The sequence below is a fragment of the Embiotoca jacksoni genome, unplaced genomic scaffold, assembly GCF_022577435.1.
Source record: "Embiotoca jacksoni isolate LCO1_2020_lvr unplaced genomic scaffold, fEmbJac1.0.p SCAF_4, whole genome shotgun sequence".
Taxonomy (NCBI): domain Eukaryota; kingdom Metazoa; phylum Chordata; class Actinopteri; family Embiotocidae; genus Embiotoca; species Embiotoca jacksoni.
Window position 1 is genome coordinate 4,056,012 of NW_027185392.1, and position 17,634 is coordinate 4,073,645.

Here is a 17,634-nt window from a genome sequence, read left to right on the forward strand (position 1 = left end):
GTTCAAGTCTGGGCTCTGCCTGGGCCTCTCAAAGACATTCACAGAGTTGTCCCGAAGCCATTCCTTACTTGTGTGGTGTGATGAATATAAAACTATTTTTCATTTCTACTTTACCGCATCTTTAAGTAGGCCAGGTGTCGTGCATTTGTGGTGAACCCAGGAGAGAAAAAAAGCTGAATCGGCAGTCTTGAGTCAGGTGACCACGTGGAAAAACCTCAAGGCTGGTTATAATGGACCATATTTCTGCTGGCTCGGTACGTGGTGAGGGTTCCAAGACTAAATCCCCTCTGAATCTGAAAGTTCGAGAGTACGATTGTGTTGTCTGTCACAGGGGCCCCTATTGTTTTATTAATGTTAATAAACATAAGCAGAAATAATCAGAAACAGATGTTTGTGGGGTTGATGAAGCTATGCGTAACAAAGGTACGACTATACAAGCATAATTGTATTGGGATTTATGAGGAGTGAGAGCCCTTGTCCAGTGAGGTCGGGTCTCAGAGTGCACTGCAGGCAGTAGAAATAGGGACTATTTCTTCAGCAGAAAGTAGTAAATATGTACTAAAATACTAAAAAACCACAGCATTCTTTTTTATTTTATAAAATGTGTGAACTTTCTGTATCTCTTGGTAATGTGGATGAAGCAAAATTTTACTTAATGTAAAGTGGAATTCAATCTCATGAAGCTTTGTGAAGTCCCAAAGGACAATAATACAACAAGTGAACCTGAGAGTGACTGTTTTGTTCACGATGATTTCACGATACAAACTGTTAATCTGAGAAGCTCATTGTTTGCTTTGCAGAGAAGCATTTGAGTTTGCTTCCTCACATCACAATGAAGTGTACATAGTACACAAATCATTGTTATCACAGGGAAATAAAAAATCAAATACACCTTCCCCTAGTGGTCCAAAGGTACAGTGTCACAAAACCAGTCAACCAGTGACCCATGAGGTCACAGTGACTTTGATCTCTGACCTTTCATCACCAAAATCTTTTTAGTTCATCATCGAGCCCAAGTGAATGTTTCATATTGTGTTCACAAGAACGGGACAGATGTGAGGTTATTGTGACCTTTACCGTTGGCCTTTGACCCCCACATTAAACCTAGAAACTCTTTGTAAGAGCCAAATCCATGTGTATGTTAGAAGAAGTATGTTTGTGTGTTGATTTATCCTTAAAATTAAGAATGCTGTCTTCCTATGATAATTTTATATTTTAGTATGTCAGCAACAAAACTAATAATCAGCTAAGCTACAGAAGTTGCAATAAAGTGGAATTGCTTTTACACTCTTCAAAAACATTTGTTCAGTGTGCACATTTTTGACTGGGACAATAGTAATACTTCTAGAGCAAAGGTTAAACTATACTAAATAAGCATTTAGTTTCTAATGAATTAATGTGTAAATGAGTAAATCATTAGCATTGATTAATAAATGACAGACATTAAAGAGTTTTCTTTCACAATCATCAGACACAAGCCATATCTTCCTCTCTCTTTGTCTTTGTACAGCCCCGACGCCTATATTTACCTACATGCACGAAATTCGGTGGATTTAGAAGTCCTTTGATGGTGGTTGGTTCAGGGGCTGGTTTCAAAAGAAACTCTGGCTCCAATAGATATCCATTCAAAAAGCATAAACTTCTCTCATAAAAGTCAATCATTTTTCCATGATTCGTTATTTTGTCATTCGTTAAATTCCGATTCAGAATTCTGGTGGTCCAACTGAAAATACTTATTTAATGAAATATATATTAAGATCAACTATAACCAGGTGTGGGCATGTTTTTACATTACATTCACGTTTCTATATTTGAAATTCTGTTGTGTTTTTATTTAAACTCATGCATGTGATTACAGTAGGTTTTTGCAAGATATGCTAAAAGTAGTTCATTCATATGGACTGAGGGAATTCCCCCAAAATAGGCAGATACAAATCATGTTGAATAATATTTTTTCAAACTAGCAAAATTGCTGATGTTGCTCAACACCCAAATACCAAATTGCTCAAAATCTCTTAGCAGTTTACAGGGAGAAAAAAAAAGACCATGTTCTTATGTGTAATATTTCCTTCTATCCCACATCTTTAAAGTTTCTTCTCTAATATGAACTGAGGGGATCTGATAAAAACATTTTTTTTTAAAAGGCAGTCATTACTGCTCTGCCATGGTCTCAGTGTTGAGCTGCTATCACATCTATAAAAAAAAAAAAAATTGTCTGATCCTGAGTTGGCAATATTTGTAACTTTATATTTTGGCCCATTTGATCTCTAAATGTGTTAATGAATTAGTGTTCTTGATGTTATGGTGGATCAGCAGAAAAAGAAGGTACTGACAAAATCCAGCTCCACTCTTCACTAACATCATCCACCACTGCAGCCAGTGCAACATGATTGCACCTCCTGATGTTTATCTGAGTGAGTAAGATGCTGTCGAAGAAGTCAAATTGCCCGTGAATGTCCATGTTTCCCTGTATTGGCAGGTCCTTTCAGTGAGTCTCTTCTTCTTTTTGCAGCAGTGTAAAGACAAAAGAAAGCTGATAATGGGATGCTGAGCAGGAACAACTGATAATGTGTGCATCTGGATGGGCTTCGTTTATCTGTTGTTTTGGTTTGGTGTTGTTGTCTAGCTGTTCCTTCGGCCAAGGAAAATCCTGCACTCTCTCCAGGTTGTTATCTCACACACCTGCTGTGATAAGCTGCTCTCTGCACCCCACCTGGTTTTTAACACAAACAAAAAACTTCAACTGGGGGATTCTCAGTCCTGCAGCAACACTTGCATTTGTGCCTGTTAGAAAAGCTTCAGGTGGACCTCATGAAGCTGGTTGAGAGAATGACGAGTATGCAAAGCTGTTATCAAACCTAACCTAAACCTATTTTGAGGAACCTACATTGTTTTGCTTGCTACATAAATACGGTGTTTTATTTTATAGTTTTGAAGTCTTAAGTTTTGTTAAACAAAATATAGAAAACAGTAAAAAAATGATGTAAAGCCCTCGAATGAGAAGGTGTGTCCAAACTGTGGCCTGGTATTGTTAAAATGTTAGTGCCCCACCCCGATACATCACTCCAATATCACATTTGTTTGCATGTTGTATGCATTTTAAAAGGTTGTAAATACTGCAGTAAAAAAAAAAAAAAAAAAAAACCGTTTCGAATTGCTGTCCATTGTTGCATATGGATGCTTCAACACCCAAATGAGTGCAAACATACTCATATATTGTAGATTGGGCTTTTGCAATAGTGTACTTGGGATCTGTACTATGGACCATTTATACATTCCTCATTTCACTTAAATAAAGACATTTCTTGTGATGATCAAACACCTATGTATTTAGACCAACAAATCAATAAACTTACATAGAAATTTGTCCAAACGTGAACATGTAATATACAATGCAGTACGTAATGTTACATACAAAACATGTAATATGTCTTTCGAAAGCTAACATCTTCATAAGGTCTGTGGCAATGCTATGAAAAATAACCAAGTAGTTCAGGCAAAAATACACAATACATAAAAGTAAATAAGTTGCTGCCCTAATATTTCATTCGTGTGGGCCACTATCATCTTCCCAATGATTTAACATCAACTTGATTTAAATAATCTTTTAAATAATGATTTAAGTAATCAACAAAACATGGAAATGTAATATAATGACTGGACAGTCCCCCTTACCTTGAAGATAGAACAAATTGATTGACATGTCTGAAAACTAAAAAAGGGTTTCAGAAGCAGCATGTTTCAGCTGCAGTTTGGTCTCATCTGAAACAAGCTTTGTATAATGACAAAGGTGGAGCAGAGGAGAGCTGCCCTGTGCCGGTAATTTTGGCTTAAAGATGGATGCATAGTTTACTCAAAAGCTTTGTTCAAAAAAAGGCTCTGGGGCTTACTTGACACTTGGTTATACAGCAGCTACTGTATGAAAGAGAGCTGGGAGTTCTGGCCTGCAATGGACACACTTCACACATTAATCCAGATCACAATCTGGGCAACAGATTCCAACATGGAAAAAACAGGATGTTTGCATTTGTGTGGACAACTGCCTTCACAGAGGTCATTAATAAGCAGAACAACAATTAAATACAAATATATTACGCGCATTCTTAACAATGAGGGGATGGTTTGAACGCATTGTCTTTCACCCAACATTAGACATGTCTCCTAGATATGTTCATGTATCTATCTGGGCAGAGCAGGCACTAATTTCACTTGTACAGTCCTCTTGTTGGTAGTGGTCCAAAGTAAATTAGGACCATATCCTTCAATATATCCTTCTGGTTGCATAGTCTAATACCATGCTGGCAGCTCCAAGTAAAGCAGGTTCTTCTAAGTCTGATGAGACAACCTTGATGCTTTGGGTGGAGATGAGCGCTCTTTGCGAGATGATGGACTGCACTGGGGCCTGGTAGTAAGAGGCCAAGACTCCAGACAGAATCACCAGTGAAGGGTTGACTGTGTGGAGGATGTTGATGATGCCCACACCCAGCACTGTGGAGGCTGCAAAAGAGAAGGTTACATGGAGAAGTTAGATTTGTCTCTTATTTTGACAGCAGCATGAACTTTTTAGCTTTTGCACTGATGATAATTTTAACATTCTTCTTGACTGGTTTCTGAAGTCAACAGGTTTACATATGCGTGTGCGTGTGTGTGTGTGTGTGTGTGTGTGTGTGTGTGTGTGTGTGTGTGTGTGTGTGTGCGTGCGTGCGCGCTTTGCGCTCTGACCCTTGTTGAGAACTGCATCAGCTTTGGAGTTTCCCATTCTTGCTGCACTGATGAGGTGGGCAGCAGTGATTGGCTCTGAGAGCTTCATGTCCACCCCCTTCACCATCAACAGGTCCTCTATAAAACACACACCATCACCCAGGTCAGAGATATGAATGTAAATCACACATGATGGTGTGAAGGCATTTAAGACATAGAAATGGACAGGACCTTTATGTAATTTACTTGACACAACTGCAAGATTCTTAAAATTAGCATCCTTTAATTCTTCATTCTTGGTGTAGGAGCTCCTGCGTTGGACCAAAATTGACTTCACACAAGAAATTTACAGGAAAAAGCGTTAAGAGTTTATAATTTTGTCTAGCCTCTCTATTTACCTTTATTTTCCCATGGCCATATCAGAGCTGTGTTAGATATAACCGCATTCAAATGGCTCTGCACTTCGCACACAAAAGCAATCACTCACCGTCGTGCAGCCTTTTGGCCTCTTTCTGCAGTGCCATGCCGGATGCATAAGCCTCTATGCAGCCGCGGCTGCCGCACGAACACTCTGGGCCCTCCAGTGAAACCATGATGTGGCCGAGCTCTGCAGCGCAGAAGGTGCTGCCATGGACCAGCTCATTGTGATGGATAATCCCTCCTCCAATCCCTGCACACAGCCAAGATATTTACTTCCTCAGACTTTCAGTGCAATCAACCGGCCAATCTAACTTTTATAAAGAATTATGTCAATTCATTCTTTCAAATCAAGCTATAATGATGATCACAGTTAATGATACAGGGCTCATAGTTGTACTCACAACATATAGTGACACACATTTGACACTAGGAAATTCCGAATCTATTCCACCTTCTCGCTGGTTAAAAATAATGTTGAAAATGGAAAAATATATTTAAAAACTTGAATGATGCCCTTTTAAATGTTTTGCTGAATTCCTTCTCACCTGTTCCTGTGATGACAGTGACAAAGTTTTCCACTCCCTTGCCGTGACCAAACTTCTTCTCGGCCAACGCAGCGCAGTTGCCGTCGTTGTCGACCCAGACAGGCAGGTGCAGGGCGTCTGAGATGGGTGTCCTCAGGTCCACAGAAGACCACTCCTGGATCAGCTTCGTGGAGTGCAGGACCACTCCTTCTTGTGGATTTACACGGCCGCCCGTGGACACTCCTGAGAAGTAGATTAAAAAAGAACTCTGAGAAGGTCATGAAATGTGTCCGCCAGCATTATAGTGTTGAAGGAATGTGTGTTTTCATACCGACACCAAGTATTCGACAGTTGAGGCTCACGGCATCCCGCATGGCGTCTGTACACATCTTTAATATGACATGCATCCTGGCCTCAAAAGTCTTTGGATTGGGCTGAGTGTACTTCTTCACCATTTTCCCCTGGACAGAGTTACAAGAACATGAATTGAGAGTTACTTAAACAAACCGCAATAATTTAGGGGTTAATTCATAATTATGAGTGCAAACTGAGGCACATATTGAATTATAATTAAGACATAATCTGCGAGGATAAGGAAAGACAGCCAATTAAAAGACATGTTTTTAATGTCATAGTAAAACAAATGCCTTCATGAGCAGTGGACTCTAGAATCATAATAAAAGTTTTATGATCATAAAAATGGAGAAGCAGCGATGCAGAAACAATTACACCTTTCTTTCTATCCATGCGAGGGTCTATGCAGCCTACCCTCATGCAGATGATAGCCACTCTGAGATTGGTCCCTCCGAGGTCAACGGCCAGAGCACTCTGGGTCTCCAGGATGTGATCGATGTCCTGGGAGATGGACTCTTTCACAGGAGGGAAACAGAAGGTCTTCTGAAGGGGCTCCTCCAGGTCAATAGTGTGAAGAAACTTGAGAATACGAGGCACTGCATTACCATCGCCATAAATCTTGGAGCTAGGTAAAAACAGACAAATATTTGTGTTAACATTATTGGCCCCGTTTAATAGCGGCTACAGACTTTTTTTGCATCATAGTATAACGTAAGAGCTGCTTTTGAAACATTCACCACCAACCACAGCAGCATCAGTGCTTATTATACCAAAAAAATACCAAACGCTAAACTTCTGTGATTAAAACTATTTGGGAGACAAAACAAAATGCCAAATGTTTTGCTCTTTATAATCTACCTGAAAGCTCTGTATTTTATACACTCTAATGTCAGTGTTCAACAGGGAGAGTTCAACCAGGAAGGCAGTGCTTGATTTAATTGACAGAAATCAGTAAACCTTACTCTAAACAGTCCTGCAAATAAATCTGTGGTCTGCAGAGCAAAGAAACAACAACTACATTGTTTCAACTGAGAGAGCGAGAGAACCGTGTGCAACTCCGTCTTGACTACCATGTTGTTGGATTGTGTTAAAATGCAATATTATCATAGAAAGGGGGCTCCGTCATTTAATTAAACATAAACTAGAAAGTTGTGCTGGGAGTTTAGCTGATCAACTCCAAGTTCACATTTTAGTTGTTGTAAGTAAGAATCAATAATATTGAGACCAAAGCGGATGTTTACATTAAAGAATCAATGCTTTTGGAACAAGTTAGTAAAAGTGGATCTTAACGTGAGGACCCAGAACCAGTAAGACAGACAGGAAGTGCGCAGGTCATACCAGGGGTATCTTTTTCCAAACTGTAGGTCCAGAGCGTGGTAGATCTTGTTCTGAGTGTCGGCATCTCTGACATGTAGAACGTTTTCACCTGACAGAGACACAAATGTCAGAACGCCGCTGTTAAGATAAACGAACTGATCTTGATACTTTTATAATATTTTTTTTTCCAGCTGTCAAAATCTTCTAATATTCAGAACAATAACTTGCGTCAGATGACAAAGAGCCTTTATGAAAGTCCGAGGACATTCACAGTCTTCTTCCCTGAATGGCAACATGAGAAATTCTCAAACTTTTGAACATTTTCAAACCATCATTTAATAATCAGTGTTATAAAACACATTTTGTAAAGTTTGAGCAAGCTCTATAAGCAAATGTATTAGAAACTTTTGCAGAGCTCTGCTTTTGATCAGCACGTGATCCCTTATTCGTGTTTTTTTGTTTTGTTTTAAACCTTCCACCTGCTCTGCTAGGAGATGAAATCAGGACCAAAACTTTGGCTTTAGCTGGTAATCATTTTGTTTTCTGACATACTAACCCGTTTCTCTGCCTGTTTGCCTTGTTCCCAGGTTAATGACAGGCGTGCCGAAGGCTCCGGCCTCTCGCACCCCACAGCTGCTGTTTCCGATCATGCAGCCGGCGTGCGAGACAAGCTGGATGAACTGCTCAAAGGGAATGTGCTTCACTGCCCGGAAGTTTGGGTGCTGCTCAATGCCCTTCTTTCGCATGACACGTACCATCTCCTTACTTCCTGTTTATTTGTTAAAAAAAAAAAAAAAATCAAATGTTCAACTAATTTGAAAATGACATGAAATAATTCTGATGATTCCGGTTTTATAAAAAAAAAAAAAAAAACACAAAAAAACCCACTAACATATACATGAAAACAAAGCCAGAACAAAAATGTGGGAACTGAAGGGATCAATAGGTGTAACTAACCAGCATCAATGTTAGGGAAGAGGATGAGCGTCTTCTTATTGAAGGAGAGCAGCGCCTCCAGCATCAGCCCATAGATCTTAATGGAGTGCTGGATGTCTGTCGTAACCGGGTGCTGCAAAGCCACAATATAATCATGCTCCTGCACCTCGTCACCTGCAACAAGAACAAAATAAAACGCACACATCACATACATTGACTACTGTCTTACACTACATTTCTGTCCCGTGACCGTTTCCCTGCGTACCCAGCCAGCTCTTAATGACATCCATGTAGTCCTCTCTGTGATGAGATGACAGCAGCTTATCATATGAAGGGCAGCCAGCCAGGAGGATGCGAGAATGGTCCTCACACATGGCGATGAGGTGCTGCTCTGCTATGCGTGTGCAGCAGGCGTGATAATGGGCCAGTTTACTGATGGCGTGGCGGATTGAGTCATCGATTGTACCACTAACCTGGGAAAAGGACCAATGAACAATAATTTGAAGACCAATGAAATGGATTACAAAATGTTTAAGAATAAAGGATATGGTATGAACTAAGTGTGCTTCCCTAATTATAGTCGGTGCTCCTTTAATAAGGCAAAGCTCAAAAAAGTTATAACAGCATACAGAGTAAACAGTAAAGTGTAGTGTGACATAAACTAAAACATGGCAAAAGAAATGTTGTCTTATAAAGGAGAAGCTGCTCAACAGAGAAAGCCCTCTGACCTCTCCTCCTTCCAGGTGAAGTATTCTTATATTCATCAGCGCTGCAGCAGTCGCCAGAGCCAGAGCGTCGAAACGGTCCCCGTGTACGACCAGGATGTCAGGCCGCAGCCTCTGCAGGACGTCGGGGAGTTTCACCAGAGCGAGCCCAACGCTCTCCACCATGGCTGCCTCGTCTTCTCCCCTCACAATGGTGTGGAGCTTAGAGCCGATGTCAAAGTCATCCTGCTCGATCATGCGAAAAGTGTTCCTGCAAAGCAGAAACAACAAAACAAAAATGAAATGAAAACAACTTGAATAGCTGCACAAAGTGTCATAATAAATGCAGAGCTAAAGCGTACACCTGTGACAGATTACACACTGTTGTGTTAGCAGGTGCAGGTGCATTATTTTACCCGTAGTCATCGATGAGATGCGAGCCAAGCACCATAACTTCCAGTTCAAACTCTTCAGGGTGGGATTTTAACCCAAACATGATGGGGGCCAGTTTGGAGTAATCTGCTCTGTTGCATGTCGCCACACACACCCTCAACCTCTTCTTACACTTCACCAAACAAAGGTGTGAACGCCACATGCAAAACAGACAAAACACACAGAACATTAGTTCATTTCAATTTAGTATGAAAAGTCAGTCCGCTCCCCACGGGTATGTTTAGTTTTCACCATTAGATATAACTATTACATTAAGATATTAAAAAATGTTTCCCATCTCCAAACACCTCTGTACTTTAATTGTAGCGTAAGGCTTCATGTGTGCAGTATATGTCTGCTTCTCAATACACTCTCAATGTTCCTATGGAGCCAAACACACAAAGTCTCACCTGATTCTGTTCTTCCATCTTTTTCCTCTCAATCTTTTCTCTGCTCCTTTGCATTCTCAGAAAGTACAGCTCCTAGAAAACAAAAAGCAAAAGAGAGAGACTGTGATTCCAGTAAAGTGTTTGTTAAGCATAATATTATCTATTATGACTATATAATTCTACCCACAGGTCATACTCACTTGTGCCTTCCAAATATTCAGAGGCTGAAGCATGAAAACACAATTTATTTGACGTAAAGAACACATGCTAACACATTTGTTTCTTCTGGAGGCGGGAGGCATGCTATATGTATGACATTGCTTTGCATGGCAAGGTAAAGATCACACACACCTGGTTACATGACAGGAGGAGACCGCTCGGGGAGAAGGATATATTACTAATCTTTAAAAAAAAAAAAAAAAAAGATAAAATAAAAAATAAAAAATAAAAAAAATTATTGTGGTGTTTCGCCAAGATGGCGAACATTGCTAAAAACGTGCCAGTCAGCAATAGACAAAATATTTTTTCATTTGCAGAAGAAATGCCATCAAATGAGCCAAGCGCATATAAAGATGCAGTGGAAGTGGAATAAAAGCAGTGGTATGCTGCCACTTGTCACTCTGACATCACTCTGTCAGCTCTGCTTCGACTTTCACGGGCTCATAGGGAATAATCAAAACAGGCAATATACACTATTGAAAGCAAAGCATTCAACATACAGAAAAGGCTTAAAATGACACGCAGATTTATTTGCAAAAACTGTGGCCTTGATTGTTCTCCTTCAGGCATTTTACTTTTGTTGTCCCAACATTTGTCACGAAGGTTTCGAAAGGGGTGGGTCAGAACACAATAAGCACAGCTTCTAACAACTATGTTACTGGTCCAACAGGCACCTTCCCATAAATGGGTGCACCGGATCAGCTCAACAGCAGCAAAGATAATAGGACATTGTGATGTCCACAAGAAATGCCAACAGAATGAATCGCGGGTAAATCTCAGGCACCTGAAAATGAAACAGCCTGTTGGCGCCAACCCATTCAATTTGAACTTGCATACCATATTAAACCTGGTACTCTATCCCCATATTATCCCGATTAATCGAAACTCCTGAGAGTCAGACGCCACTTACTGACTTCACTTAAACAGGAACAATGAAAAAGCATTTCAGATGACATCACTAAGGAGTCCAACAAGAATCTTTGCTATGACTATTCCATTATAGCTTTCAGCTGTCAATTGACATTTTAGACACCCACAGTACTCACATCAACCATTTCTCTTGCGGAATCAATTAAGTCTATCTATCCATTCATCTAGATGTGCTTTTCTCACTGTAATATTTTAGTATTTAATCTGTGAAACAGGCCTATTGCTGCTCTTCTCTTTAACTTTCAACAGTCTGTTAAGGCAGATGCCACAGTCTCATCCAACAGAGCTCAAGTACTGAATTTCTCTGTAAATGATGGCTCATTTTAATCAAGAATCCTTTTTTTTTATTATTTGACAAATATATGCTCCCATCTGCTGCCAGGAAGCCGTCATGACACCTGCACTTTATCAACTAAGCATTTGAAGTCCAGCTTGATCATCCTGTTAAGTCTGTCTGTAGATGGAATAGAAAGAAAAAAGATTGCTAGTCAAGACAGGATCTGGGCTGATTTGGATTGAATCTCATGATTGGATGATTCGCAAGTCTGACCCTTCACTTGGTCTCAGTTATATCAAGAAGAACTGGTCCAGCCTGTTTATGAGGATCAGCGAAACACTGGACAATATCATTTTCAAAATGGATACAGCTATGTGTTTATGTTGAAGCAAATGAGGTACCACATAACTTATATTTTCCTATTTAAATAAATGCTGTGGGGGCAGGGATGCATGCTGAAAGGCAGAGATGACACAGCACTAGAGACAGATAGTGGGAAAGAAAGCAAGGATTAGAAAATGATGACAAAAAAAATGAAAGGATGATGAAAGTGAAAAAAAAGGCCATCTGACTCACGTGAGGGTTTATGGCGAAAGAACCCGGATGCTTTTCCATCCCACACCTCTGTGGTATTGTGGCCAAAATCACCCTGTGCTCGTTTTCAAATCCTCTATATTTTTGTCCTTATGCTAGCCGCGTTAAGCTATGGAGAGCATGCAGGAGCCAGCAAACAGCACAAGGAGAAAGGGAGAGGGAGAGAGGTACGTGCCATGGACATAGCGCTGGGGGAGGGGCTGAGCGAGATCTGGGTTGGGCTGATTTGGATTGAATCTCATGATTGGCTAAAAGGATGGAAGAAAGAAGAATGTGCCACTGTTCTGGACAAACCATCAAAAGGATGGTTTTAGCAGTTCCTACATTATTTTATACTTTTTCCCAAACATATGGGGCATGGATGAATTAAAAATTAATCCCGAGGCTAAATGTGTGTTAATCTAAAGATAGCAAACAACATACATTAATCGGCTTAATGGATTTTTTATTTTTTTTTTGCGCTCTAATAATTACATCATTGAATTGAAGGGATCTTTTATTGAAACCGTTTTAGAAGATGTGGCTTATACCAATGTTAATAAATGATTATAGAACATATATTTTTTAATGGCCTAAATGTGTGGCTGTGACTTTAAGTTTTTGTTATCATGACAGCTACAATCAGTCTCTATTCAGGTCAGAGTCACAGTTCAACTATTGTCTTTACTTTACTAAATGACTGCAACGCTTGCATGCCTTTACCTTATCGTTCACAACAATGACCATAAATCGTCTGCCTTGAAAAGACATATTTGTGGTGGGAGTTCACATTAAAACAAAGCCATAAAAAAAGATTGATCCTCTCGCAGCCTGCCACGTCTGCTTCACGTCAATATTCATTGACTCACTAGAGCTCTCTGTTTATTTAAGAAGTTCAGGGACCTACAGGATTTTGCTATCCTCAATCTGACAAGAGTTCGAGGGAACTCCCACAAATTATTTTATTCCACGTTGGTAAATAAAACAAATAAGATCAAAAGATAAATTATATCAATTTTACAGTTGTTAAATTAAGACTGTCAATTTAGATATCAACTAAATAGAAAGCCAATCTGAAAATCAAGACAGTCACAGTAATTGAAATTACAACAAAAATAGGCCGCAAAGTTTCTGCATGTAACTGCAGTCCTACAAGAGCGTTTGTATTTTGTTTCTTTCAGGGCGGGCAGCCCACCATCCCAAGACAATGGTCGGGGAAACTCTGACAATGCAGGACAGTGCAAACATTTTTTTGTCATGCAATGCAGACTGCTGATCTGCACCATTCTGCAAGAAGACAACTAACCCAAATATTGTGCCACAGTCAAGGAATAAGAGCAACATCTTCAGCTATAAGAACAGGTAAATAAAATAAATAAAATCTGGATAAATAAAAACTATTCATCAAACATCTACATTACTTTTTGTGTCTAAAGCTTTTACAAAACTGAACTAAATAAATTATTTCCATTAATTGAATAGTTTATCAACAGAAAACCACTTGCAATAATTTTTACAATGAATTGTTAAGTCATTATCCAAGGAAGAAAGTTGAGTATTAGTTTGTTCCACTCCTCAGTTTTAAGGAATTTATGCTTTTCTTTCACTTACATCAGAGTAAATGTAAATAAAGCTATAGTGTTTTGTAATATTGGTCAGACAACACGTGAGAGAATGATAACCCACAATCTGTCAAAAGGTGATGGATGGTGACCTTTGACCTGACCTGTCAAGTGATTTATGACCCTTAATCCCCGCCCGTTTTATGACAGTAATTTACCACGTAACGTTACCCACGTTAGACAAATAATCAAGAGTCAGACAAAGAAACACGGGGAAACGGGAAACAATAGGAATCTCAGCGAGATGATCTTAAGAGTTAAGATTGTGTTCACAGAAGCTAGTTTGGGCAAGCGTTCTGCAAAGTGTGATGTAAGGTGACTTCAACACCAACCTGTGGATTCAAAAGGTAATTTTAGCTCTCTACAAGAGAAACTTCCAAACTAGAATAACATGCAACTCTCAAAGGACATCCACTAAAACTATCCGTGGGATTTTGGTTAGGTCTGTTCATGTGCCACGAAAATGGCCCTTACCTCTCTTAGACCTGGTTTTAGCTGCCAAAGTGTAGGCTCGATTTAACCTAATTTTACTCAAATGGCATCGCACATCTTTAATGGGACGCCTCCTGATGCCTTGTTCTGCCAAGCTCAGCGCAGCTGGGTTCACATAAAATACCAATGCACCTGGATCTGCCATAGAACTAGAGCCTGTAGAGTTAAAGGGTGGAACAAGCATTGTTTTTTTTCTGACATTTCTAATGTCCTTCATGAACTTAGGCTAAGGCATGGCTGACGAGTTCCAGTACTGACTGGCTTATTTTTAGACTATTGAGAAACAAATGTTCTTCTCTAACTACAACAGCAGAGTCTGAGTATTGTATTTCAGTTACTACTGTAGGAGCTATTTCTGGTATTGTTGGCATGTTGTATTATGTTGTTAGATGTTTTGCAATGTTACTTTTTGGACACCTGGTTGCAGTAATTGGATGCACAAGGGTATATGGCTATTGTATATACAGAGCACAAGAAACAGGAGACCAGAACCAAGCTGAGGGGCATTCTTCTCTCACAGGGATCTGCACGAAAGGCTTGAAGATTACATTTAGTTTAGGAATATTAGTTTATCGTCTCGGCTTTGCATTGGGGGGATGCCTGGTCTCGCAGCAGCCCCCAGTTTCACAGTAGTTTATTGGGGTAAAACAATAACGCTGCTGTTTCCCCTTATGGCTGAGTGCTGGAAGGATAACTGCTCTCCCTGGTGCTTAAGATGCTCCAACCCAACAGTGACATAACAACAGTTACAGTATGTGTCTGTGGCATAAAATGTCAAAAATGGGTTTGTTGGTTAGCAGGTGTGTATCGAGCTGGTAACCCGTGGAACTGCTACAACAGGGGATTTGCTTGCCGAAGGAAGGTAAATCCACACAAATGTAACTGACTGACTTCAACTTGTATGACAAACTCTGACCTGCTGCCTTCTACAGATTTCTGACTCATTCACTAGTCTCTCCATAAAGTACACGCCATGGTTCACAAAATAGCGATCAGTAGATTTTGTTCACTTTTGCATCAACACCAGCAGCTGTTAAGCTGAACAATGGGCATTTCAATGTTTGGAAAATGTGTTGATTGCATTAGGGGTCATAAATTACTTGACAGGTCAGGTCAAAGGTCACCATCCATCACTTTTTGACAGAAGGTGGGTTATCATTCTCTCTCTAACGCGTCATTTCAAGACATCACCGTTGGATTTGAGAAATTGTGATGGGACATTTTTCAGAATTTTCAGACAACAATTAAGACAAGAAAAAAAATCAGCAAGCATATTAAAAAAATTTTTTTTTTATAATCATTTGTTGCAGCTCTAACCTTAACTAATTATGTCTTCAAGAAAATAATTCATCCATTCTTTATCTATACCCGCTTCATCCTGAACAGGGTCACACAGGAGATGGAGCCAGAAGACTTTGGGCGAATGCTAAATCTAAAGTCTTTCACTAATGACGTATCTACAAACAGCAGGACAGACAATGTTAATGGTTGAAGAAGCATGAGATAGAAATATTTCAGGGTAGGTCGCTGCCCATCACAGGGTCCAAGGAAATAATATCAATGGTAAACATTATGTACCATCACCCAAACCCTTCAAAAGACGCATAACGTCATCTTGGTATTTGCCATGAGGGAATGGCACTATTGGAACAAGCTCTACAAACTTCCTGTACAAAATAATGGTGGAGTGTGTGAACTACCATCAGTGTTGATATGGCCATGACATCCTGTTTTAAAAAGGACATGGACAGCAGTGCCACATTGAACAAAAGTCTGGAGCTGTTTCAATTGGGCTCCACTCTGATGATGCAAAACAGCAAACAAGGCCATTGACCATGAACCTTGCACCCATCCTGCTTTTTTGCAGGATTACCATTAAAATCCAATTATACAGGAATGATTTATGACCCTACTGCAATTTCTTACTTTTACTTTACCATTGGTCTTATTCTGTTCTATTCTGTTATACACGTTTTTTAAAAAAAATAAATAAATAAATAAAAAAAAAAGATTTGTATATCTTTTTTTTTTTTTTATAAAACTTTATGAAGCACAAGTTGTTGTTGTTGAACTATACAAACAAGCTTGTCTTTAAAAACAAAAGTCCTAGTAACTGGCCAAAAATGCTTTCGAGTTCTCTTAACTTGAAGAACATCTACTTATTGCTCCTTTCCCCACATATTTAGTTTCTGACCTCCGCTTTAAATGAACCTTTTAAGGCTTTGAGACAACAAACAAGTGACCACTTTTTGGAAGCTAACGGGGAACCAAATAATAATAATAAAAAAACACGGACTTCACAGTCTTCCAATTTAAGACCAAATGGCAGGTGGAAATGAAGGTATGTCTAATTCCTTCCAATGCCATACTGCCACCTAATGTCCTTCATAAGAAAGCAAACAGGTTTAGGTCATTTTCTCGAGACTGTGGTTGAACATCTCAAGTGTTCAGATGTGATAAACCACTTGGATCTCTCGTCCACAATCATTCAATTCACGTGCATAAAGCTGTGGCAGATAAAACAGAAAGCGATGCCGATGTGTTCAGGACTGTGCTGACAGGTCATCATTGTAAATGAGAATTGGTTCTCAATTGATATTACCTGGTTAAATAAAGGTCAAATAAAATCACAGTCAAGAACACCGCAACACGTCGCTGCGTGCTACGGAGCGATAAAGTGCAAAAGGTAACTGCTTAACAACGCATAGACATAAACGCAGCCAAACAGGGACAAGGCTGCGCGTTATTACGCAATTGGGATTGTATATTTTTATGTCAGATGATAATTAATCTCCATTGCTGTGTTTGTAACCACGCCTCACAGTCATTTTAGTTGCTTGCAAACACAAAGCCATTCAAGATTTTTTTTTTTTTTTTTTTGTCGACGTCTGAACCACATCGGTTATTTGGAATTTTAAATTAAAGTTTTTGGACTCGCACATTTCAACAACAACAACAACAACAAAAAGTCACTTTGGTGTTTTGGCTCTTTAGGTGTTTGAGCTAACACTAACGGTCTCGCTTCAGCTGCAAAGTTATGCTAGTATCCGTTAGCTTTTGTTGACGAGTGAGCAAGAGATGATCTGAGACCGCAAACTACGTCTGAATGAACGCAGCGTTTCAACGACGAGTCTCTACGACACGTTGCGTAAAAAAAAAATAAAAAAAAAAATCACCCTCGCATACCGACCGGACGTTTCGCAGTGGCCTAAAGTTAGCTCACGATAGCCGGTGGAGAAAAGAGAAACCTTAAAAGTTCGCCGAAGTTATCTGCGTGTCTCTGGCTGATCTTTTTTTTTTTTTATTATTATTTATTTTTATTTTTTTAATACGCCGCGTCGGAATCACGCGTTAAAAGAATTACCTTGAATTCTCCAGAGACGCTGTCTTCATCTCACGCTGAAAACCATCGACGGTAAACACTCGGTTCTTTTCTCTTCTGCTTTGGGTTTTCTGCGGTTACCAGCCAACCTTACGGGACATCTGGATACCCACACGAGGGGGGTGAACACACACACGCACGTACGCACGCACACACGCACACAAGCGCGTACGAATTGGACCGCTGAGAAAGATGCCGGATGTGCGCAATTTGGACCTTCAAAATAAGAGCGTGGGAGTCATTTAGAGCAGAGGTCTTCATATATATATATAGATATATAATGTATATAGATATATAATGTACTGTATATATACTGTGCATTTTATATTTATATTTTTTACTGCTATTTACTGCTATTTTAT

General features: G+C 39.6%; 1 protein-coding gene across 4 annotated transcripts; it reads right to left on the minus strand.

Moving 5' to 3' along the window:
* Positions 1–1,787: 1,787 nt before the first annotated feature.
* LOC138208932 (bifunctional UDP-N-acetylglucosamine 2-epimerase/N-acetylmannosamine kinase-like) lies at positions 1,788–17,416 on the minus strand. Of its 4 annotated transcripts, none has more exons than XM_069167175.1 (15): positions 17,255–17,416; positions 9,978–10,001; positions 9,799–9,870; positions 9,373–9,521; positions 8,981–9,227; positions 8,518–8,725; positions 8,274–8,426; positions 7,873–8,085; positions 7,338–7,425; positions 6,414–6,624; positions 5,977–6,106; positions 5,667–5,888; positions 5,189–5,371; positions 4,723–4,839; positions 1,788–4,497 (listed from the first exon to the last, which is right to left on the minus strand). In XM_069167175.1, exons 3-15 carry the CDS (start codon positions 9,850–9,852, stop codon positions 4,262–4,264), a joined length of 2,211 nt encoding a protein of 736 aa, XP_069023276.1. In that variant the 5' UTR covers positions 9,853–9,870; positions 9,978–10,001; positions 17,255–17,416; the 3' UTR covers positions 1,788–4,261. The 4 variants fall into 4 exon arrangements, with proteins under 4 accessions (XP_069023276.1, XP_069023273.1, XP_069023275.1 ...); XM_069167172.1 differs by lacking the exon at positions 17,255–17,416 and adding an exon at positions 11,780–12,479; XM_069167174.1 differs by lacking the exon at positions 9,978–10,001.
* Between the last annotated feature and the right edge of the window lie 218 nt (positions 17,417–17,634).